We start from the raw sequence: 22,442 nt of genomic DNA on the forward strand, positions 1-22,442 counted from the left end.
TTTCCATAAGGCGACGAGTCCTAGGGTACGAGGACTCCCTCAAGAAAACGGACTCTTCAAGCAAAGATAATATCTTTAAGATATCTTTCCATATTTCATCAAAAACCCGCAAGGAAACAAACTGGAAAGAACCTTGCAACCGAACAAGAAACCCAACAAGAGACATCCTGGAGAACTATTGAAGAAACATCCTATTGTCTACACAATGACAACCAAGCATAGAGGAAGAAATACTCAACAATCTCCCCCTTTGTCATTGGTGTAGACAAAAACAATTTCTGCACAACTCATGAATGCACGGCAGTAAATAAGCAGCATAAGCTCTCTCGCCCAAAAATAAAAAGACTTAATCCCCCTCAATATGAAAATCTGCACCAGCAAAACACAAAGTCTTTCAAAGAACTGCACCAGTAGACTGACAAAGAACTCCCCCTCAATATACTCCCCCTTTTTGTCACAACAATGACAAAGAGCTAGTTGCAAGATTCATCAGAATCTTCATCCTCAGAACCTTCATCAGGTATTGCACCAGCAGGACCATTGCCGCGAAGCATTTACACGAGGCTGTCATATCAGCCCAAATTCCGCGAGCAATTTGAGCAGCTGTTCGAGGAGGATCATCATTGCCGCTAGAATCACCATTCTCATCAGTAAAATTGTTGTTCACACCTTCAATTTGAGCAGGTGGTGAAGGTTGACTGTCCTCTACAGAGTGAGTATGATCGGAGGCGTCAGAATCGCCAGAGCACTCAGTGAGATGACCGTAGGAACCCATGGAATCTTCGGAGCTCTTGGAGAGATAACTTCCCTTGAGAGAGAAATAGTGATACTCAATTTTGGCGAGGGAACCGAAATAAGGAGATGAAGGTTCTCTGATCTTGGGCTCTTTTTCATACCAATGGGCTAAAATAGGAGAAGCCCAGCTGTTGCTTTTAGAAAGAGAAAACCCCAAAAGAATTAACCCATAGAAATTGAAGCCCAATATAGCTAATAAGATATGATCCATTCGCACAACACTTGAATGATCACAGGACCAATAAACACAAGTCTGATCAAGTTTGACTTGATTAACAGAAGATCGACCGGAATAAATGTACTTCATATCTGCAAAGATAACACTTTTGAAGAGACTCCATTTGAAACATGAACAAGAACTGGTACTTATGCTAGAAAATTTCACAAAATAGCAGAGTACCCATGTTTTCCTCAAGACGGATAGTCATAAGATACAGAGCCCCAGCTCTCCACGTAACTTCTCAAATCTTTCGGCATCCAATGGCTTCGTCAAAATATCCGCTATCTGCCTTTCAGTAGGCAAGAACTCCAAATTGAGAGTTTTCTCCTCCACCAATTCTCTAATAAAATGATGGTGAATCTCGATGTGTTTAGTATTAATCACCAGCTTGGGAAGACCTCTGATAGCATCTGTCTTCACGAGCTTTTTCATGTTTCTCAGGCTGGTATGTCCAAGTTTTTGATGCCATGTATCAGTATCATCTCCAAGAACCTGAATACATGAATTATCAGGAGATACAATGTAGCAATTATCACTTGATCGCTTGCCCGAGATATACTCCTTATCTCCATCTTTAACAATGCACTTATCTTTGTCGAAAATAACCGTCATCTGTTCATCGCAGAGCTGACTGATACTGATCAGATTGGCCTTCAACCCTTCAACTAGCATGACATTTTTTAGTTTAGGCATACCTGGAACATTCAAAGTACCTGTTCCTACGACCTTTGCCTGGACACCATCACCAAAAGTTACTCTTTCTTCAACAATTGTATGAATATCCTCCAGATGCTTCTCATCTCCAGTCATATGCTTAGAGCAACCACTATCTAAATACCATGACCGATGAAAGCTAGACCAAAGAGAGTTGTGAACAACATATCCTCTGTTCATCCTTGGCCGATAATTTTGGGAATTTCTCATATTTTGGATGTCGCGTAGAAGAAATCGACATCTAGGTCTGATATGACCTCTCCTTCCACAGTAGTGACAAGTTGGAACGAAAGCTCTATTGTAGTTTTTCTTCGAATGAGCATTTTTATAAGCAGCTGGTCGAAGCACAGGTGGTTTAGGCGGCTGATCAACTGCGTTGGGGGGCGTGGCTTTAGCTTTTCCTCCATCATCTTTGGGAATCCATCCTTTTCCTTGAAAGCCTAATCCAGCTTTATTTCCAGAGCTTTGACTATTTTCCAGAATTTCGTCCAACTTTTCAGTCCCGGTATTCATCATTTTAACAAGTTTTTGATGATGCTCCAGTTCATCAATCTTAGATTTCATAGTCTGTCGAAGAGCCACCAGTTCAGCCTTTTGTTTTTCACAGAGATCCACAAGTTCATCACGTTCCTTCGAGACATTGCTAAGTTGAGTGGAAAGAGATTTATTCAGCTCAAGCACAGCTACACACTTCTTGTACATCAGTTCATAATTCTCTGTCAAGAAGCTTTCATCAATATCCTCATTATCACTTTCAGTCTCTTCCACAGTAACAACATCTGAAGAGACTTTGGCTGGGATTTCCTCCATTTTAGCAGCATATGCGACATTGTTCTCTTGAATGTCTGAATCTATCTCAAGTTTCAGGGGATCATCATCAACCTCCTCCTCTTTGGTAAGCTTAATAGAGCTTATAAGTGCAACCGGTTCATCCTCTGACTCGCTCCCACTGTCATCCGTTTCATCATCACTCAATGAGACATTGTAGGATTTGTTTTCCTTGTTCAGCTTCTTCAAAGTATTCGCACATTCAGCTTGAATGTGTCCATAACCATGACATTCATAGCATTGAATTCCAGATTTTGAAGCAGACCCTTGATCCTTCTTCCCTTGAGATAGTTGAAAGCTTTTTGCATTCTGAAAACCTCTACCTCCATCATTTCTCTTTTTGAACTTATTGAAAGCTTTACCAAATTTTTTGGTAAAAAGAGCAAGAGATTCAATTAAATCATCAGAATCATATTTGGTAGAGCCCTTCTTGCTGTTTCCGGAATCAGCGACAAACGCAATACTCTTCTTCTTTTCAGTTCTCTCTGGCCGAAGATTCATTTCGAACGTTCTTAAAGAACCTATGAGTTCTTCAAGCTTCATATCACTGATGTCTCTTGCTTCATCTATGGCAGTGAGTTTGTAGTCAAATCTTTCAGGTAGAGCACGCATCACCTTTCGCACAAGCTTTTCCTCAGGAATTCTTTCTCCAAGAGAGAAACTTTCATTAGCAAGAGCAAGTAGTTTGCCATGAAAGGTGCTAATATCCTCATTCTCGTCCATCCTCAGTTCTTCAAACTTCGTAGCAAGTTGTTGGAGACGCTGTTTTTTAACTTTAGAATTCCCCTCATAAGTACTCATTAAAACATCCCACGCCTCTTTTGCATTATCACACATGGATATAAGAGCAAACACTTCCATGGTTACTGCATTTTGAATGGAATTCAGCGCCTTTTGATTGGCATTGGAAGCTGCCAATTCAGTAGTCGTCCACTTGTTTCTGGGCTTCAGTTTTCCCTCCTCATCACTTGGGGCAGTCCATCCTTCTTCAACAGAAGTCCAAGCATTCTCATCGACCGCACGAATGAAGGAAGTCATTCGCATTTTCCAGTAGATATAATTGCTTCCATCAAGTAGGGGTGGTCTCACAACAGACCCACCTTCTCTTTGCAGCGCCATTAAACACACGAACACAGCAGCGGAAAGAACAGGATAGATACACCAGGAATCAACACCGATAACTTGGGTGATCCCGCTCTGGTACCAATTGAAATTGTACCTATCCAACGATCAATTGTCTCGGCAACACACAAACAACGTAAGCAGCGATACTCAAAGAAAATCGAGCAGAAAGTAAAGAACACAAGACACCAACAATGGTAACCCAGTTCGGTGATAAAACACCTACGTCTGGGGGGCCTCGCCCAGTTCAAACAGTTCACTAGTGAGGATAAGAAATACAAAGGACTTACACGCGAAGACTCGATCTTCCTAGCCTCTATTTCTTCCCAAATCGTCACCTATGTGAACTACCAAGAGCAAGATAGAACTCACTCTTCACAAACGTGATTGATACTCAATCCACGTTCCACACAACAACCAAAAACCACTCCAACAAAACAAAGTACAGATCACCAAACATAAAACCAACTTACGCTTTCAAGGAAATAAACTGTAAAGCAACAGCACACACTCCCGAATTGTATGCTCGCTGGATGCACGAAAATATTCTCACAAAGTAAAGAGAATGAACGAAAAAGCAGCCACCTCCTATGATCGACAACAGCTCTTTAAATATGAAAACCCTTGGCAAGAAGTAGAGAGACCATAAACTGCAAAACCCAACCAACGCAGGGCCCAAGAAGGGTTTCCATAAGGCGACGAGTCCTAGGGTACGAGGACTCCCTCAAGAAAACGGACTCTTCAAGCAAAGATAATATCTTTAAGATATCTTTCCATATTTCATCAAAAACCCGCAAGGAAACAAACTGGAAAGAACCTTGCAACCGAACAAGAAACCCAACAAGAGACATCCTGGAGAACTATTGAAGAAACATCCTATTGTCTACACAATGACAACCAAGCATAGAGGAAGAAATACTCAACAAACATCACACAAGATACACGGCAAACGGATGAACACATAAAATGCAGCATCGAATCGCAGCGTCTCGAATAAGCTTGCCAAATCTGATAGCTGAAAACGAAACACCAACTACAATCCGTGAAAAAGTGCATCACCACACAGAGAAATGTGAAAGTAAGGATTCTGCATTAGCTACCTTCAACAGAAACAGATATGAAAATCCCAAAAGGTTCAGACATTCAACAGATATGAAATTGCAACATTCACAGAGGGCTTCAAGAATCACATGAAATTTTAAAAAAAGACGAATCTTTTCTCTAGAACAAAAGATTTTACCAGGATCTGAGGCAATGCAATCTTGACCCTTTTCGTAGTCTAGTCCCAATTTCAACCAATAATCACAAAAATAATTCAATCTGTGTATTACCTAAAAGAGAAAAGAATGATAATGAGCGCCAAGTGAGATCAGTTGAAGAAAAGGGCATCTACAGCTACTGCTAATTTCTTACTTTTTTTGTTTATTTTGAAGGAGCTTTGGAGTGATTAACCGCACATTCTACATTCTTGGAAATCCAAGCTAACAGAAGAAAAATTGTTGAGAAAAAAATCAAGAATTCAACAAGAATTGTTTTTGGGTCGATTTTGCAGTTGGTAGTTTTGGTTGGAAGAGCAAGAAAGTGAGTTGAGCGTTAAAATTACCAAAAAGGAGCATTATTTCTTTATATTTTTATTATTTAAGCAGTAATTACCAAGTAAATTAAACATCTCTATTTTATTTACTAAAATCAGTGATTTTAAATCACCATACATTTTCCAGTTTCCACTGAATTATGCTGTAAATAACTAACTCATTAATATGAAATTTTCAACTTAATCATAATAACTAAACTGTAAGTGAAAAATATATTTACTTTCTATTATTTTTATTGTATTAATATAAGTAATAATTAGTCTTTTATGAGACGAACATATATAGAAAAATTGATACATTTTTATAAAATGAGAATAGTATTTTTTTTAGTTATTTAAAATATGACATACATTTAAGAAGATATATTTAAATATCGTAAATTCGAACATATTAGATTCGTTATTATACCAATTGGTTAAATTTTTTATTAGAAAATTCGAAACCGAATTTCTATATTTTTGCCTTTTAGATTTTTTTTATATACACAAATAATTTCTCCAATTGCAAAGCTTCAGCTCAGCCTACAGTCTTACCGACTCCGAGAGAAAATCGATAGCTCTATACGATGTCGTATTTGCTGCCTCACCTTCACTCCGGCTGGGCCGTCGATCAGGCGATCCTGGCGGAGGAGGAGCGCCTCGTCCTCATCCGCTTCGGCCACGATTGGGACGAGACCTGCATGCAGGTGATCTCTTTTTCCCCAAATTTAATTACCTCTTAATGTACGATTTTATTTTTTTTGCTTCTAATTGGAGTTGTTGAAAGTGTTCATTTGTGACCACTGTGTGTTTTGAGTGCGTTTCTGGGGTTTTAGCCGCAAATTTGTATCAGCTAGGGTTCGTGCGGGTTGATTTTGTCGGTCGAATTGTAGGATTTATATGTCAGTTGATGAGGTTTTGTTATGTTTGCACCTCTTGATTTGCTGTAAACATGTTGCTAGTGTTCGTTTAGCTTAATTGATTTGGTTGAATTGTGGAATTCTGGTTTCAATTGGTTAAGGCTTTGTTCCTGGTGTCTGCTGTAAAAGTGTAAATAAACTAAATATGAGGTGGTTTTCTCGATTGTTAGTACACCTTCAGTAGCCAATGGGGGTTCAGTTGAATTTTGTATCTATATCTAATTCGGGTTTTGCGGGTCGAATATCTTTATGGAGGTTTTACAGATATTGACCAGTTGGATGCCCAGATTGTCTGAGCAACAATCACAGACCCTTTATTCGATGAACGAAGTTGGGTGGGGCCGGTGGGCAATGTAGATAGTATTTGGTCTTTACAAATTATTTTGCTTATGATGATCGCAGGTATTATGGAAATGTGAATCACTTTTAAATGATTATTGTTATTAAAGTTCTTTCTTGCTACCTGTGGGATTCGCTGCGTGATGTTTTAGCTCCAAGTTACTTGATTTCCTACATACTATCACAGAAGATCTAGAATGTCTTCTTTAACCTTCTTTATCCAAGTTCTCGACGGCCTACCCTTCTTCTATGCCTTCCATTGACCGGCAGCATCATTGACTGGCTGCATCGTTCTGGGAGGGGGAAAATTGATAACATTTCGATGATTTGGTCTTGTTTATGAGTTAGTTAATTTCTTTGTATGACCCTGATTTTGTAGTATCTCATACACACACACACACTCACACACAGCCATGAGCTAGTTGGATTTGCTTGGTGAATGAATTTTTTTATTTCGGACTAAACATAATTCTTACTCTCAGTTAACTTCACACGGGCCCTTGTACACACCATTGCATTAGATGCCTGTGAGACAGCATATTCTGTGTCAAACAGCTTCCCGTCCCTTATTCACAATGTCACTAGTGGTTATCGTTTGGCTCATCCTTTTCTTCAGTCTTGCTGTGTAGCTATCAAGAATCCATTACTGCTTTTCTTGGTTCAGTATCTTGTTCGCATGATAACTTCCCTTGATACTTGTAAATTAGTTTTTTCACTTGCCAGCAATGCCATAATTGCAGCTTCTTGTTTTTTCCTGATCTGCAGATGGATGAGGTGCTGGCCTCAGTTGCCGAAACACTAAAGAACTTTGCTGTCATATACCTGGTGGATATCACAGAGGTCCCGGACTTCAACACAATGTACGAGCTGTACGACCCCTCCACCATCATGTTCTTTTTCAGGAACAAACACATTATGATCGATCTTGGCACTGGAAACAACAACAAGATCAACTGGGCCATGAAGGATAAGCAAGAGTTCATTGACATCGTCGAGACTGTCTACCGGGGTGCTAGGAAGGGGCGTGGTCTCGTTATTGCCCCTAAAGATTACTCCACCAAATATCGTTACTAAACATTATGCCATCTTCTGGTATGGTACATTTGACTTGCAAAATGGACCTCCAGGATAGGATAATCTGTATGCAAGTTGGAAATCGACGACCACAAACATCAACGGTCGATTCGATTTTACGGTAAGGTTTGCAGACTCACATCTATGTAGTTGTTGTAAGAGACTGCACTATGTTGTTTTGCATTTGATGTGATTAGCCATGATAAACAAATATTGTTTCTGTTATTAATCATCTTGTTTGCTGGTTGAACTTCAATTGGGATTATCTAAGATGTGCTACAATACTTTGTATATTTGTAACATCTTTGATTTTCTTGTGAAAACCTAAAACATGTTTGTGGAATTTATTTTACAACAATTGGTTACTGCAAAAGTGTTCAGTTGAATTTGAATAGTAGCAAAATATTTATTTCGTACTTGTTTGAATATTTTTTTCAATTTGTATTATATGTATTTTGTATATTGAAAATATTTCGATTTGTACAAAATAAGCACTTGTCAATAAAAGGATTGACTGAAAATTTATCCCATAGTTAAAATCAGAAAGATTTCAAAGTTCGTGGTTTTACAGACAGAATTTTTTGCTAGAGGTTAAAATCAGAATTCGCTCAAAGTTCGTGGTTTTACATGCCATTATATATATATATATATATATATATATATATATATATATATATATATATATATATATAGGGAGAGGTTCAAGAAAGAACCATAAATAAAAGAAGACCGGAGAACCATTTTCAGCCATTCGATCATCAAGATCTACGGTGGATGCATCATCTTGTTGGAGTCGTCAAAAATAGAATGTGAAGTCGGCCTTGTTCGTTCAAATTTTAATGAAATAATTGGTGATGTAGTAAGTACAGTAAAGATCTCACTATAATTATAATTTTAAAATGAATAATTACAAAGTGGAGTAAGTAAAGTCTATTAATAACAAATTTGATAAATAATCAGGAATAAAAAGTTAGTAAAATGACGAATTATGTAAATTTTATTATTAATGACAAATTTTTATAAACAATCAGAAATAGAAGGTTAGTAAAATGATGAATTAGGTAAATTTTATTATTAGAAGTGAAAATGATAAATTTTTCGTAAACGATTCGAATAAAAAAAATTACTATATCAATTTTTTAATACAATATTGATCGTATTTGTGGAAAATAAAATGTGAAGCCAGCCCATCTAGACCCATACAGCGTCTGCTTTGTTAATACGCTATACAACATGTAAGTATATATATTCACAGATTAGCTAGCTCCAGACCTGCTTCATCGCTCGCTGCTTAAACCCTAACTCTGCTCACAGATCTCAAAATCTATCGAAATTACTACGGTTATGGCTGCACCAGCTGAGCCCACACTTCTAAGGAGAGAGGAGGAAGAAGATGACGATTCGAAGCCGGCCGCCGATGACGAGGATACCGGCGCTCAGGTTGCTCCGATCGTCCAGCTGCAGGAAGTCGCCGTCACCACCGGTGAAGAGAACGAAGATGTTCTTCTTGAATTGTGAGTCCTTTTAGCTTCAATTTTTATTGTTTTTGAATGGATCGATGCGATAGATTAGATCGATGTGGTGTTGCCTTACGCCGATGGCGCTTAGATTTGACGCTGAGAAAGAGTCGGTGCTATTGGTCGATCGAATGTTGATTTGAGCTGAATTGATGATGATGTTGAAGTTCTTTTTGCTTCATCGGTTTGATATTTTTTTTTTTTTTTTGTGTCGCGGTGGATGAAGGCTGTTTATTTGTGGTGAACATATTTTAGCTGTTTAAATCGCCAATGCCGCGATTAACTTAATAGACGTAGTTGATTTGTTTGCGTTTTGCTTGTGGAATTTAATTCACTTGATCCAGTGGAATAAGGTAGATCGGTTATGTATGGAGTGTGAGATGAACTGATGATCATGCCTCAATGGAACTTTTTCTCGTGAAGTCTTCTATGCTTGTATGGCAAGGAGTTTTGTGTTTTTCATTCTCTCTCCGTTTTTGCTTCTCTTGTTTGCTTTGATTGATTTTGGTAACCTCTATGTTAAATTACACAGAATCAAATAGTTCTTGAATTATATGTTGATTGAATGATGTGGTTTCGAGTATAGATCATTTTTGGTGGGAAATCAACATTCTGCTATTATAAACATCCATATGAAATTTGAATTACTTGTTATTTGTAGGAAATCAAAGTTGTACAGATTTGACAGAGACGGTAATCAATGGAAGGAGAGGGGTGTGGGGACTGTGAAGCTGCTAAAGCACAAGGAGACGGGAAAAGTTAGGCTTGTCATGAGGCAGAACAAGACCCTTAAGATCTGCGCCAATCACCTCGGTTAGTGAACAAACAAATGTATTATATGTATAATACAACCCCCTTAAGATTTTATTGTGTTTTGTTTATTTGGAAGAATGTTGTCTGATAATGAATGCTGTATATTTGTATGTGATACAGTCCTAGCCACAATGTCCGTGCAAGAGCATCAAGGGAATGACAAGTCATGTGTGTGGCATGCTGCTGATTTCTCCGATGGAGAGCTCAAGGATGAAACTTTCTGCATTCGGTTTGCCTCTGTGGAGAGTAAGTTAATTCTTTCTCAATACTTGTTATAATTGCCTTTCGAAATGAATTAAACATGGCGAATATATGATTGCCGTGCCCCTTATCTCATGTATTTGAGATTGCATAATGTTCTAGGATGTGGTGGAATAAATGTTATGTAATACTAATATTTTAGCACACACCTCTGTGTATTGTTATCTTATCCTAATTTCAAAATGATTCCATCATATAATGCAATAGTACTCTCTATTTACTCTAATCCCCCACCATAATTCCTGTTTGAGTGGAATTCTAGCTGCTCTTTAATGCCGAGTACTCTAAATATTGATTAAGGTTGCTTCCTTTGAGCTGATATTATCTTGTAGCATGTTCCGGTTTACAGTTAGTTCCAATGATCGTATCTAAACCAATGCTGACCTTGAATTGATCTCTATTATCTCAGATTGCAGAACTTTCAAGGATAAGATTGCAGAAATAGCTGAAGGACAGGCAAACGACAATGGAGAGGGCAAAGAAGAAGGACAGGCAAACGACAATGGAGAGGGCGAAGAAGGCGAAACTGCAGCTAGTCTTATCGAAAAGTTGAGTGTTGGGGCGAAAGACGAGGAGGAGAAACCCGAGTCCAAAGCTGCACCTTCCTCCTCCGCAGAGAAAAAGGGCAAGGAGGAGAAACCAGAAGCTGCCGCGGAGAAGTGAGAGAGAGAGAGGCGAGCCCCTATGGTAGAGTCTTGTCTTGGTTTTTGGCTGACAAGGTTTGACGCATGGGTTATTCAAGTGAATTAACCCGGCACCAGATTATAGTCGTGAAAACATGGTCTTTCTTCATTTGGTTTGTTCACTGGTCCCTCGTCAGTCGTCGGTTGGTCGGGTCGGTCGGTCGGGTCGGGCTCCGTTGATGTTGTTTCGGAGTGTCGTCGTATGTTGTCTTTACTCTGTCGAGATAGTATCTGCAAAAATTCTTGGACAGGGGTGCATTACCCTAGCATATAATTCTATTTTCCTTTATATTGATACGGTTTATATTTGCTTTTGCATGCATTATTTGAGCTTTTTATTGATGCTTCCAGAATTGTGCATTAAATTTACACACATATGTGGTTTCACGCAATCAGATTTAGCTGTCAACTGTTAATTCTACTTGTCTGAAGATCGAAAAGAATACAATATCAAATTTATGAAGTTGTAGACTGAAGCTTCGCAATTACATCACCACTCTGTATTTTTGGGAATGGCGATGTGATTCTATCGTAAGAAGGTTAATTATTTGTGAATTTGTGATTTTTTTTTACGAACACTACTTGTCTAGTGAGTTTTTCATAATAATAAGGGGTTATTGTCGTAAAATACATCAAGTTTGTCAATTTTCTAATTTATATCATGAGCTTTTTTTTTTGCCAAAAAATACATGAATTTATACTTGATTCTTAAATATCCCACGGCGAGTGACTCCGGCAAAAATCGAAACTTATGTGGCATTTAGGTGGCTTATGTGGCATAGATGTGGCATTTAGGTGGCTTATGTGGCATTAAAAATCACCTACCTTACCCCAAACACCCTGACCCCCCCTTCTTCCCCAAACCCGTCGCCTACCCCAAACACCCTGACGGCCTGAACCCCCCTCCCCTTCCCCAAACCCGTCAACCACCACCTCCCAAACCCATCCTCCAGGACCGCCGCCATCCTGAATCCATCGTCGGTCGCCGCCGCGGCCGCGAGAAGAAGGCGACCGCGCTACCCCTACCCCTCTCTCTTCTTCCTCACAACAACCCCCTCCCCTTCTTCTCGATCTCTCACTCTGCTCCATCAAATCCACCGTCGCCTTTGAGCGGCATGGACGGATGATGTCTCTTCCCTTTCACCATAATTATCCCCTTCAACGCACGATTTCGGAGGCTGCGATTTAGGTGGCCTAGGGCGCGATTTGCAGACGGGTGTCGTGATTTGGGGTGGCCTAGGGCGCGATTTCGGAAATCGCCATTTGTAGAGGAAGGCCGCGATTTGAAGAGGGAGGTCGCGATTTGAAGAGGGGGCCCGTGATTTGGGGTGGCGAGTTGAAAGAAGGGAGGCCGCGTTGCAGAGCGGCGGTGGGTGGTTTCTGCGGCCGACGACGCCGGGAAAGGGAGGAGGGAGGCGGCTCTACGTGTGTTTGTGTGTGTGAGAGAGAGAGATAGAGAGAGAGAAGCGGTGAGAGAGAGAGACATGGGATGGTTAAGGGATGAGAGGGTGGCGGCGGCGGCGACGACGCTGCCGTCGCGCGGAGAAGGAAGAAGGGGGAGGGGCCGTGCGTGTGCGTGCGGCGCAGTGGATGTGTGCGTGTGTTTGTGTGTGTGTCTGAGAGAGAGAGAGAGGTGTGTGTGTGTATGTGTGATTTGGCCGCCACGTTGGGAATGCCGGCAGCCACCTCAGATTAATTTGGGCAAAATTATAAATGGTGGGATATTTAAGAATCAATTATAAATTCATGTATTTTTTTGCCAAAAAAAAAGCTCATGATATAAATCAGAAAATTAGCAAACTTGATGTATTTTATGGCAATAATCCCTAATAATAACATTAGCGAATAAATATACATACTTTGATGATTTTACAATATTGCAAATTAGGTTTTCAGCCAAATTGAAAAAAATGGTCCATCATATTTTTAGGAAACATTGTAATTGCCAAAAAAAAAATGAAAAAGTGGTATAGTAATTACAAATTGAAATAACCATTGTGCTATTTTCGGCAATTAACCTTAAGACTTAATTATTTTTATTTGGGATTATAGCCAAAAAATACACGAACTTTGATAAAAGTTACAATTTTCACCTGAACTTTCAAATTGGCCAAAATATACCTGAACTTATATTTTTTGTTGTAAATTTCACCTCGACGGAGTTCAATCATTGCAAGTTCAAGTGAAATTTACAACAAAAAATATAAGTTCAGGTATATTTTGGCTAATTTGAAAGTTCATGTGAAAATTGCAACTTTTATCAAAGTTCGTGTATTTTTTGGCTATAATCCCTTTTTATTTGGGTTAAGTACCAATTTCCCCCATCGATGACGTCCCTATCGCGTACAGGACCCTATAGTTAGGGTTAGAGTTGTTTCTACCTCAACATGGCAAAATCGCACCAAATAGCCTCCCGATAGGGGGAAATTTGGTACTTAATCCTTTCTAACGGTGTTAACCGCCGTTAAAATGTGGGGGTATTTGGTGCAATTTTGTCATGTTGAGATAGTAAACAGAACCCTGTCTATAGGATCCTGTACGCGATAGGGACGCCATCGATAAGAAAAAATTTGGTACTTATTCCTTTTTATTTTTATCATTTAAACTAATTTTACTTAATTCTAATTCCATTAAGAATATGGAATTAAAGATATCATACTCTCGATGATAAAAATACTCAATCATGGAGTATATTACTCCCTCCGTCCCATTAAAGTTGGCCACATTTCCTTTTTGGGCGTCCCACTAAAGTTGGCTACTTTCCTTTTTGGGTAAAAATTACACCAAATTAAACTCTATAATTAATCAACTAATCTACACCTAATTAAACCTATCTTCTACACTCAATTAAAATTTTCTAATTAAATCTAAATCACCTTTATTTAAAAACACACACAAAACACACACTAACACACGCACACAGCCACCCCACCTCCCCCAGCGCCCCACCCTCTTCTCTCTTCTTCTCCGGCAGGTGCCGCCGCCGCCTCCTCTCGCCCCTCCGGCCGCCGTCGTCGTGGTCTTCGCCGCGACCACCGCCGACCCTTTCCCTCTCCCTGGCCTCTGCTCTCTCCCTCTCGCCCCACCCCCTTCTCTCTTCTTCTCCGGCGGGTGCCACCCGCATGGTCGCCGCCGCCTCCTCTCGCCCCTCCGGCCGTCGTCGTCGTCTCAACTATCTCCCTCCCCCAGCGCTGCTCCGCCTCTCCAGTCGACGCTGGCTCTCCAATTTGGGGCTAGGGCTCCGCCTCTCCAATCGGCGCTGCCTCTTCGATTTGGGGCTAGGGCTTTGCCGCCGCCGCCGATTTGCCTCTCCAGGCAGCGCCGCTTCCTTCAGATTTGGAGATTGAGGGGAAATTTTGAATTTTTAGGGTTTGGAGATTGAGGGTGGTGGTTGTTGGCGTCGATGGTGGTGGTGGTGCTCCGGTTGCTAGCGACGGCGAGTTGCTGGCGATGGTGGTGGTGGTGGTGGTTGTTGGCGTCGATGGTGGTGGTGGTTGTTCGGGTATGCGATCCAACGGTGAGGAAGAAGGCGGAGGATGGCGGAATCGTCGAGTTCGAAGCTCGCGGATCGTTGATTCTAGTTTCAGATCTCTTCTCCTTTTCATTTCTTGAAATTTTTGCAAGATTTGGGGTGGTGGTGGTGCTCCGGTTAGAAGATTTTTGGTGGTGCTAGTGATGGTGGAGGATGGCGTGGTGGTGGTGGTGCTCCGGCGCCGGCGACGGCGAGTTGCAGGCGATGGTGGTGGTGGTGGTTGTTGGCAGATTTACTAATTAAACCATTAAGATAAACAAAAGTGATTTAAAAATATGGACCACTTAATTAACTCATAACAATACATTTCTTAATCTCCGTGCCGAAAAGAATGTGGCCAACTTTCTTGGGACGGAGGGAGTATTAATCACCCTCAAAGTAAGCGCCTCATAATTAAACGTAGGGAAAAAGATAAGCAGCAGTGCATCCGTCAGTTTATTATCCTCTGCGAAAAACATCATTACAATGATGATGTCCGAGTAATTAGAGATGCAATAAATTTGTCTAAAACCAGAAGCTGCCACAAGAGAAAGCAGGTCTCCCTACCAACCTGGGCAGCCAGGCGACAACTAATAATTTTTCTATTACAAGCATCTCTAGAGATACGAGGCACCCAACCATACTGTACAACCAATACCGCAGACACCAAGTGATGCTTCTGCTGAGCATGAGCCGACAACGACGACGAACCTACAAATATACAGGCGTACGCCGCCATCCTCCCTCCGCAATGTTTCCATTCTTGTAACTATGGAGACATTACATCATCCGTTGACGAGTTCATCCGGACATCTGTTTCCTCTGTCATCTCCTTGAATTCGCCTAACAGGGAAAAATACAATGCTGAAGTCAAAAGGGCGAGTAAGTATGAGGGCAAAATATGTCGTCTTGGTAATGTAGCGTACGTACCGTGTGTTGAGTCGACTGATGTCGGGGATGTACTCCTCGTCTCATCTGCAGTGTCTGCGATTGCCAATGAATATGTATGAGTGTCCACCAGTAACACGAATCAAAAGATGTTGCTTAGTAAGACCAAGCAGATACAAAAATCTAAGCAAGGGCTTGATATTTGCTCGGATTTAAGAGCTCATGCAAATGCAAAACATCCCTCAGAAATTATTACACATCAAAGTTTTTTCAGTCTACTTTTAACGTTAGAATTCTGGAAAATTTTCATCACGGGGATGTGTAAATCTTAACAGAAGAAAAAGAAAACAAAAAAGAAAATTCTTCTCCGAAAATCTAATTCCGGATCCTTAGAATAAGATTCCATCAAAGTATAATCAGGCAAGTGCTTTTACTTCAATTCAAAACAGTATTGAGGGCCAAAAAAGATTAACAAAAACCAAAAAGATGAATATTTCGTCGGGTAAAGAATACATGGTTGTGAGAACAACTTTCAATGGCGAGTAATCTCAGGCAGATTCAGTTGTGTCGGATTTAAGAGCTCATAAAATATTTATATTTTGTGTTCGTGTGTTGGCCTAGTGGTATAGTGGTTAACGTCTAAGGCTAAAGTTCGAGTCCACCGTCACACGGCACGGCCTTTAAATATTTATTCATCCAACAAAAAAAGAAGAGATTTAAGAGGGAGAGAGATCCTGATATGGAAATCTCGGTACCTGATTTATTGCGCAGTGCCTCCTTGATAGCATCAAAGTTCTTGTAAGTGTAGCCCACAAAGCTCAAATCTTTTGGCGTAAGATGCATCTGTTTGATGTAACACGAGGCACGGGTTAGTTTCACCATCGATTGCCAGATGGCAAGTAAGATTTGGAGAAAATTATATCAAGATCAGAACTAGATATTTCCCACATTGTTCAACAATTTGGGAAATGTGAAAAATAGATTTAATATTTGCAAAGAGCAGCACTACAGACCTTTCTTGAGGGTCCTGAGCCAGACTTTGACGGCGTTGGAGGATCCAGCTGTTCAAATAACAGCATAATCGCATTATATAGTCTTATCCAAAGAAGCAACACCGAAGACGACCATAAATGAAAGATGTCAGACACTAGAATACGAGAATCAGTGCAAGAACATGAGCACAAGTACAATGAAACAGTAATAGACAACATTTAAGAGATGTTATCACGAACACGACATTTAATGTCTTGGCATGAGACTGGTCAAGTGTATCACAGAGATTGGCTCGTGCACATTGTCGGGAGTCTCATCTTTTTAAGGCTATAACATAAAAATGGACTGACAAATCCATGGACTACTACTCTCTATATACATGATCTGATGTTACATCAGCATAGCATAAAACTTTATCAAAATAGAAGGCGTGAAACATAATAAAAGCAAAGAGATCAGTTTGTACTTCATCGAACTTCATAAAATTCCTGGTGTCCAGCTCCCCGTTGACCTCTGGTTTAAATGCTGCTTCCATGTCATATAATTTATCCCAATCAACATCGACGAACCAAGGGTGAGCCTGCATATTAGCTACCGTGTAAATGGAAAGAGGAAGAAGAGCACAAGAAATTCATTTTGGCCAAGTAATACCTTTATCTGAGCTGCACCTCCTGTCCCAAGTCTATGTTCTACGTCACAGAGTAACCTGCATACGAGATCTTTTGCCTCAGGGCTGATTTTGGTATCTTCAGGAAATCTCAGGTGATTTTTCCAATGAACAATCTAGCGATCATAAGTAAATTCCATCAGGAAACAGAACAGTAAACAAAAAGAGGAAACAAAAGGCAAGTAGTAACAACTAACAACTATAAATGAACAATACATGCACAGAATTGCTTGGATAGTGCAGAGGTATACAATGTTTCTTCAATCTTCCCTTCCCTTTTTCTTTTTAAATCACTCCAGCTTGATATTTTTTTAGGAGCCTAGCTGTTAAGATAAAGGATTTTCTTTTGCATTAACTGTTACGGTAAGGGATTTTCTTTATCGCAACAGTTAATGAAACAAGTGAAACGATTACTGTTCTTTCTTGGAGTTACTCTCACAACTCAAGCAAAATAGTTTGTAAAGAGAATGGAACCCTGTAATCCTATTGATTCAAGAATTGCCGCCACATCACATACTTCAGTTAGCAGGCTTTAAAGAATTTGCCAATTGTTGGGAATTCATCTTTTGATGAATTGAAGAAAATAAAGAACATAAGCTATTGCAATGAGGGAATTCTAGATGTATGTTGCTCTCAGTTTCACAAAGGCAACGCAGTAGACTGGATGACAGTCCAGTGCACGATATAACCGACACACTTTTCTTTTTCTATTTTTCTTTGAGAAACTGAGAGAAACATACATCTAGAACTCCCTCATTGCAAATCTGGCAATAGCCACACATAACACTAATGGGTTTTGCACAGCTAGATGGCCACTTAAAAATGAAGAAGAAAACAAATTTATAAGCATGTACCTTCCGGCAAGTCGTCATAGGATCATCCGCATAAAACGGAGGATAGCCAACGAGCATCTCATACATGATTGCACCCAGTGACCACCTGCAAATATATGTGGTAATTCAATAGGTAAGCTATGAACAAGTCAGAAGAAAACTTGTTATATTAGGTATCTACAGCTTCGGGTAATGCAGTAACGAGAAAGCTAGTGGTTGCATTGGAAACAACACATCAATATCAACATAAACCAACTCTCATGGTTGGACACTACACGAATGATAAAGCATAACAATAAATGGAAGAGTAGAGGGGGTAAGTGTTGCTGGGACGAGCTTGAACTTACCAGTCGCACTCCATGCTATATCCTTTCTTCAACAGCACTTCTGGAGCAATATAGTCAGGTGTACCAACAGTTGAAAATGCCTTCAAAGACAGTGAAGATGATTAAGTTATTAGAAACTAAACTCCAACTGTGACAGCATGCTTTGCAATGGAAAAAGAATGTAAATAGAGAGCTTAAATCTCTGTTGCCAATGTTATGCTGTTTTTTGCAATAAATCATACATCCCCTGAAGAACAAGTTCCTGGAGAAGGAAAACCAAAAATCACATCTGCGATCGCTTACCAACTTTCTTCTGTTCATCTGCCAGTGCTGAAGTTGTTCGCGAGGGCTTCTCCAACTACTAACATTCGCAGCATCAGGAAAACGGCCATCAATGTCCATTGGTTCCCTTATGTTTTCATCATCCAATTCTTCGTTCTCGTTCACCGTGGATAAAGTCCTACAATCAAGGGGCTTGCATAGACCAAAATCTGATAGCTTCATGTGACCATTCTTATCAAGAAGAAGGTTGTCTGGTTTTATATCCCTAAGGACAAAACAAAAAAGGGGGTTAGAAGGATAAACCTTTTTACAACAAAAAATTGTATCAAATGAAACAATTGCTTGTATGACATGTATCACACAAACCTGTGAATATAATTATGTTTGTGAATTGATTCAATTGCCAGCACACTTTGAGCAATGTAAAATTTAGCCACATTTTCAGACAATGTATCTTCTCTCATCAACAGAGTCATCATGTCACCGCCAGGGAGATATTCCATGATAAGATATAAATACTCGGGATCTTGAAAAGAGTAGTACAATTTAACTATACAGTGGCTGCCCACTTCTGCCAATAGGTTCCTTTCTGCTCTTACATGTTCCACCTGTGGAACATAAATAACATTTCACAGGACATAAGGACCTGCTAATGGACAAGCGTCTCCTAAAATTTCATAAAAAGTTATTTGAAATAACTCATTCGGATGGGAAGAAATTCAAATTATGCAAGTGTTAAAACATTAAGAAAGGACAAAACAATATATCTAGTTGCAAAGAAACAACAAAATTCTTCAAGGAAAGAAAAAGGAAAAAGAGGGGAAACAAAATAAAATAAATGAATGACACATTGGCTAAGCATGTATACACACTTCAGTGGTTTCACAAACACCAGATATGATAAAAGCCACAGAAAATTGTAATCAACGGATTCATTCAGTTCTGCAGTCTATCAGCATGAGAATGGTAATAACATTTGATGTCCAAACCAAAGCACACAAACAAGCATATGAAACCCGTAATTAGGAGACTGCATGAACAGTTCAGAGGAGTTTCATAGCTGTATTTGAAGTGTGTTTGGACTTTTTCATAGGTTTAGGGGGCGTTGTTATGATTATGCTGGGTTTCTTGTATTTTCCCGCACTCGTTTCTTTTCCACCCTCCACTCCTTAGCAAATGCAGATTTTTCACGTTTTAGGAAAGGTACAGCTTAGGAAAAGGTTCTGCATGCTTGATCAATGCTTTTTACCTGTCCTCTTGAGACCATTTCAGATTTCTTCAACTTCTTCATGGCATAAATATTCCCAGATTTTTTCTCCCGGCATAGTCGGACCTAAAGTATCAAATCTATCAGAATCATATAAAGCAATTACAAAAAATAGACCCACGAGAAAAAAAATTCAGATTATGGGAACAAATTAGAATAAGGCGTGCAAAAACATGCATTTATGTGTTTGAGTATATTGGAAATTGAAAATGAAGAGGTTTTATATCCAAGAATGGCACCAACCTCTCCAAAGGCTCCACGTCCAATGATAGTAAGAAGCTCAAAATCATCTACACATATCTTGTTCCTTCTCAATCTCATGAACTCAGTCTCTTTCCTTTCCAAATCTTTGATCAAATTTATTCGTTCCTCTTTGGGCACATCTGAAGAGGCCAACTTCCTTTCTAGTATCCACCTCCTGGAGCCATATGTATATATATCAGCATTAAAGTCAAATGTAGCTCAAAAGTATGTAACACTAAAGGCAATCTAAACTTGCAGTTGCAGATGTAAAAATTGGCTTGAAATATCTTTGCAAAGAAGATATAGCAGAAATTTTTACATGAGTCTCACTATGATCATATAGAGGACATGTATGTTGATGAAAGAGAAGTTTCTTTTCCAGGTGAATAACTGAACAATACAAATTTTGCATGCTCACAGTGCTGAAAGACCAGAACTGCCGATACTTGAGTTTCCTCTTCCTTTAAAAGGCATCTGACTTTCACTAAAACCAAAATTTTGAAAGAACACGGAAACACATATTGTACCAAGAATTCCAAAATCACAGCTAACCTCCCCATCCAGCATCATACTTTTAGTATTCAAAATAAGTGCTGGCAAGTATACTGCCTTTAAATTCTTAGAAACACTCCAATGGTTCTAAAAAACAGCACCAATTGTATCACTAGGCTAATCCGCCAGTCGGGATTCGGATAACTTTCTGCTGAATATAGAAACAAATCATGGAAGGTTTTCCGGCCACAAGTTCCAACATATTCTCTCTCTCTCTCTCTCTCTCTCTCTCTCTCTCTCTCTCTCTCTCTCTCTCTCTCTCTCTCTCCACCATGTTGGATGTGGCAAACAATGTTTTTCATCTTTGTAGCACTCAGTGCATCTCTCTCTCTCTCCACACCAAGTTGACCTCTTTCAAGGAGTGGCAACAAATTTTTTACGTCTTTGTAGCGCTCAGTGTACAAAGGAAAGAAAGCAAGCAACTTCATTACTTGCACAATCAAAAAAATCCGCAAACAACACTGAGCATTTTGAATGAATCTTCGGCAATGATTCATCCACCACAAACATAGCAGCTTTTGGTAGCCATAAGTTCAAAACTGGCATTATCACATTCCCATTTCCCACACTACCACCCAAAGAAAAGAACCTTATAAACTTAACCGTGTATCAAATCCAGACAAAAGTTCTTCTAATTCGACATCAAATTCACTTTACACTATAAAACATAAAACACTAATATTGGAAACCAAAAAAAGGCAACCTAATTAACAGATAAAAACCTAAATTTGCAGAATAATTAGTCCGCCAAATCCAACACTAGATCTCGAAAACCACGGAGTTCATCGCAGCTCGAAATAATCAATTCATCACCACTTACCTACATTTCTAAGCGCTGAATATGCAAAACAGTAAAAAAAAAAAAAAAAAAAAAAAGCAAACGATTCGTCATTTCTCCACATCAGTATTCGAGCAATACCTCTCTTTCCGCTCCTGTATGCTTTTCATCTGATTTTTGTAGTGATTCTCGATGTACTTTTTAGCTGCTGCCACTTTCTCCATAGTCAAACTCGAACCTAGAATTTCTTCTTCGCCGATGTTGTCGTTGCTCTTCTCCTCCTCCATTCTCGCCTCCTCTCTCTCTCTCTCTGAGAATTTGTCTACTTCGATTACATAAACATACAGTTAGGCCGTGTTTGGTAGAGCATATGAGACCTAGATAGTATAGGCATATGCAGTATACTAACTGTGTTGGAGAGGAAAGAAAGCGCCAAGTGGGGGAGAAAGAAGAGAGCGTTGCGGTGAAGCGTCGACACTTCGCCGCGATTATTCAGATCGAGGAGCGGCGGGGAGTTGGGGGGGTTTCAGTGGGGGAGAAGAGAACGGGGGGGGGGGGGGGGGGGGGGGGGGGTTTGCGGGGTTAGTGAGACTGTGACAGGAGAGAAAGACGAGAGAGGGTGTGTGAGTGTGACTGTGTTTCTATTTGACCGTACGGTGTCGTTTTGGCTCAATTTTTTCGGACAGGACTTTCTACTTTATTACAACGCACATTCTTTTGAAGTCCGTGCATCTCGTTGCCGGTCGGCTTTATTTTACTGACAAATTTTTTACTGCTCTCTTAATATAAGGGTTTATTACTTTTCGGTGCGATTATTTAAAAAAACTAATTAATAAATAAAAATAATCATAATTTTTTATATAAGAATGTGATTTTAATTTTTTAGAACATGTCATCAATAATGAAATAGATGAAAAAAAGATTAATCATTATCAATGAAACGGATAGAATATGATTTATTTAGAGCCATTTTTACGAGAAAAAAAAGTATACAAAACATAATTTATACTCCCTTCGTCCCACTATAACTGAGACACTTTCTATTTTGGGTGTTCCACCATAAGTGAGACTATATATTTTATTTTTGGATAAAATTTTTACCCTTTAAACACCTTTTCACTTTTTCACCTACACACAAAATACACATTTCTTAATTCTCGTGCTAAGAAAAAAAGGTTTCACTTATAGTGGGACGGATGGAGTAAATTTGATGAGTTATGGCCACACTAGAGGAGGACAACTA

The 22,442-nt window shown here is 39.6% G+C and overlaps 4 protein-coding genes, 1 long non-coding RNA gene and 1 other non-coding gene across 8 annotated transcripts; 2 read left to right on the forward strand and 4 right to left on the reverse strand.

The window, feature by feature from the left end:
* Nucleotides 1-454: 454 nt before the first annotated feature.
* On the reverse strand, nt 455-3,676 carry LOC130994468 (uncharacterized). The gene is made up of 2 exons (XM_057919510.1): nt 1,231-3,676; nt 455-1,104 (listed from the first exon to the last, which is right to left on the reverse strand). Exons 1-2 carry the CDS (start codon nt 3,674-3,676, stop codon nt 455-457), a joined length of 3,096 nt encoding a protein of 1,031 aa, XP_057775493.1.
* Nucleotides 3,677-4,595: 919 nt separating this feature from the next.
* LOC130995052 (uncharacterized) lies at nt 4,596-5,276 on the reverse strand. The gene is made up of 3 exons (XR_009092032.1): nt 5,093-5,276; nt 4,920-5,010; nt 4,596-4,694 (listed from the first exon to the last, which is right to left on the reverse strand). It is a non-coding gene; the product is annotated as an uncharacterized LOC130995052 (long non-coding RNA).
* Nucleotides 5,277-5,606: 330 nt separating this feature from the next.
* On the forward strand, nt 5,607-7,867 carry LOC130995053 (thioredoxin-like protein YLS8). Its single transcript, XM_057920203.1, has 2 exons — nt 5,607-5,959; nt 7,277-7,867. The coding sequence occupies exons 1-2, from the start codon at nt 5,840-5,842 to the stop codon at nt 7,583-7,585; spliced, it is 429 nt and encodes a 142-aa protein (XP_057776186.1). The 5' UTR covers nt 5,607-5,839; the 3' UTR covers nt 7,586-7,867.
* Nucleotides 7,868-8,768: 901 nt separating this feature from the next.
* Nucleotides 8,769-11,163, forward strand: LOC130995054 (ran-binding protein 1 homolog c-like). The gene is made up of 4 exons (XM_057920204.1): nt 8,769-9,099; nt 9,764-9,915; nt 10,036-10,161; nt 10,586-11,163. The coding sequence occupies exons 1-4, from the start codon at nt 8,930-8,932 to the stop codon at nt 10,837-10,839; spliced, it is 702 nt and encodes a 233-aa protein (XP_057776187.1). The 5' UTR covers nt 8,769-8,929; the 3' UTR covers nt 10,840-11,163.
* Nucleotides 11,164-14,805: 3,642 nt separating this feature from the next.
* Nucleotides 14,806-21,856, reverse strand: LOC130995056 (uncharacterized). 3 transcript variants are annotated; one of them, XM_057920206.1, is made up of 13 exons: nt 21,341-21,856; nt 19,870-20,044; nt 19,609-19,692; nt 18,726-18,967; nt 18,381-18,624; nt 18,099-18,178; nt 17,773-17,857; nt 16,903-17,034; nt 16,718-16,831; nt 16,272-16,319; nt 16,014-16,101; nt 15,301-15,354; nt 14,806-15,213 (listed from the first exon to the last, which is right to left on the reverse strand). In XM_057920206.1, exons 1-13 carry the CDS (start codon nt 21,484-21,486, stop codon nt 15,140-15,142), a joined length of 1,566 nt encoding a protein of 521 aa, XP_057776189.1. In that variant the 5' UTR covers nt 21,487-21,856; the 3' UTR covers nt 14,806-15,139. The 3 variants fall into 3 exon arrangements, 2 of the variants coding, with proteins under 2 accessions (XP_057776189.1, XP_057776188.1); XM_057920205.1 differs by having other exon boundaries at nt 14,806-15,354; nt 21,341-21,822; XR_009092033.1 differs by lacking the exons at nt 14,806-15,213; nt 15,301-15,354 and having other exon boundaries at nt 16,047-16,101; nt 16,272-16,353; nt 21,341-21,822.
* Nucleotides 15,495-15,578, reverse strand: LOC130996369 (small nucleolar RNA R21). The gene has a single exon (XR_009092551.1). It is a non-coding gene; the product is annotated as a small nucleolar RNA R21 (small nucleolar RNA).
* Nucleotides 21,857-22,442: the final 586 nt, after the last annotated feature.

Source organism: Salvia miltiorrhiza, chromosome 7, assembly GCF_028751815.1.
Source record: "Salvia miltiorrhiza cultivar Shanhuang (shh) chromosome 7, IMPLAD_Smil_shh, whole genome shotgun sequence".
In the NCBI taxonomy this organism is placed as follows: domain Eukaryota; kingdom Viridiplantae; phylum Streptophyta; class Magnoliopsida; order Lamiales; family Lamiaceae; genus Salvia; species Salvia miltiorrhiza.

Excerpts from the sequence above, each read along its gene's own strand:
- LOC130994468 (XM_057919510.1), bottom strand. The coding sequence starts at position 3,676 with ATGGCGCTGCAAAGAGAAGGTGGGTCTGTTGTGAGACCACCCCTACTT. Across the intron at positions 1,105-1,230 it reads ACGTGGAGAGCTGGGGCTCT|ATATGAAGTACATTTATTCC; the intron begins GTATCTTATGAC and ends TTATCTTTGCAG.
- LOC130995053 (XM_057920203.1), top strand. The coding sequence starts at position 5,840 with ATGTCGTATTTGCTGCCTCACCTTCACTCCGGCTGGGCCGTCGATCAG. Across the intron at positions 5,960-7,276 it reads GGGACGAGACCTGCATGCAG|ATGGATGAGGTGCTGGCCTC; the intron begins GTGATCTCTTTT and ends CCTGATCTGCAG.
- LOC130995054 (XM_057920204.1), top strand. The coding sequence starts at position 8,930 with ATGGCTGCACCAGCTGAGCCCACACTTCTAAGGAGAGAGGAGGAAGAA. Across the intron at positions 9,100-9,763 it reads GAAGATGTTCTTCTTGAATT|GAAATCAAAGTTGTACAGAT; the intron begins GTGAGTCCTTTT and ends TGTTATTTGTAG. Across the intron at positions 10,162-10,585 it reads TCGGTTTGCCTCTGTGGAGA|ATTGCAGAACTTTCAAGGAT; the intron begins GTAAGTTAATTC and ends CTATTATCTCAG.
- LOC130995056 (XM_057920205.1), bottom strand. The coding sequence starts at position 21,486 with ATGGAGGAGGAGAAGAGCAACGACAACATCGGCGAAGAAGAAATTCTA. Across the intron at positions 20,045-21,340 it reads ATACAGGAGCGGAAAGAGAG|GAGGTGGATACTAGAAAGGA; the intron begins GTATTGCTCGAA and ends ATATGGCTCCAG. Across the intron at positions 16,832-16,902 it reads GAGGTGCAGCTCAGATAAAG|GCTCACCCTTGGTTCGTCGA; the intron begins GTATTACTTGGC and ends GCTAATATGCAG.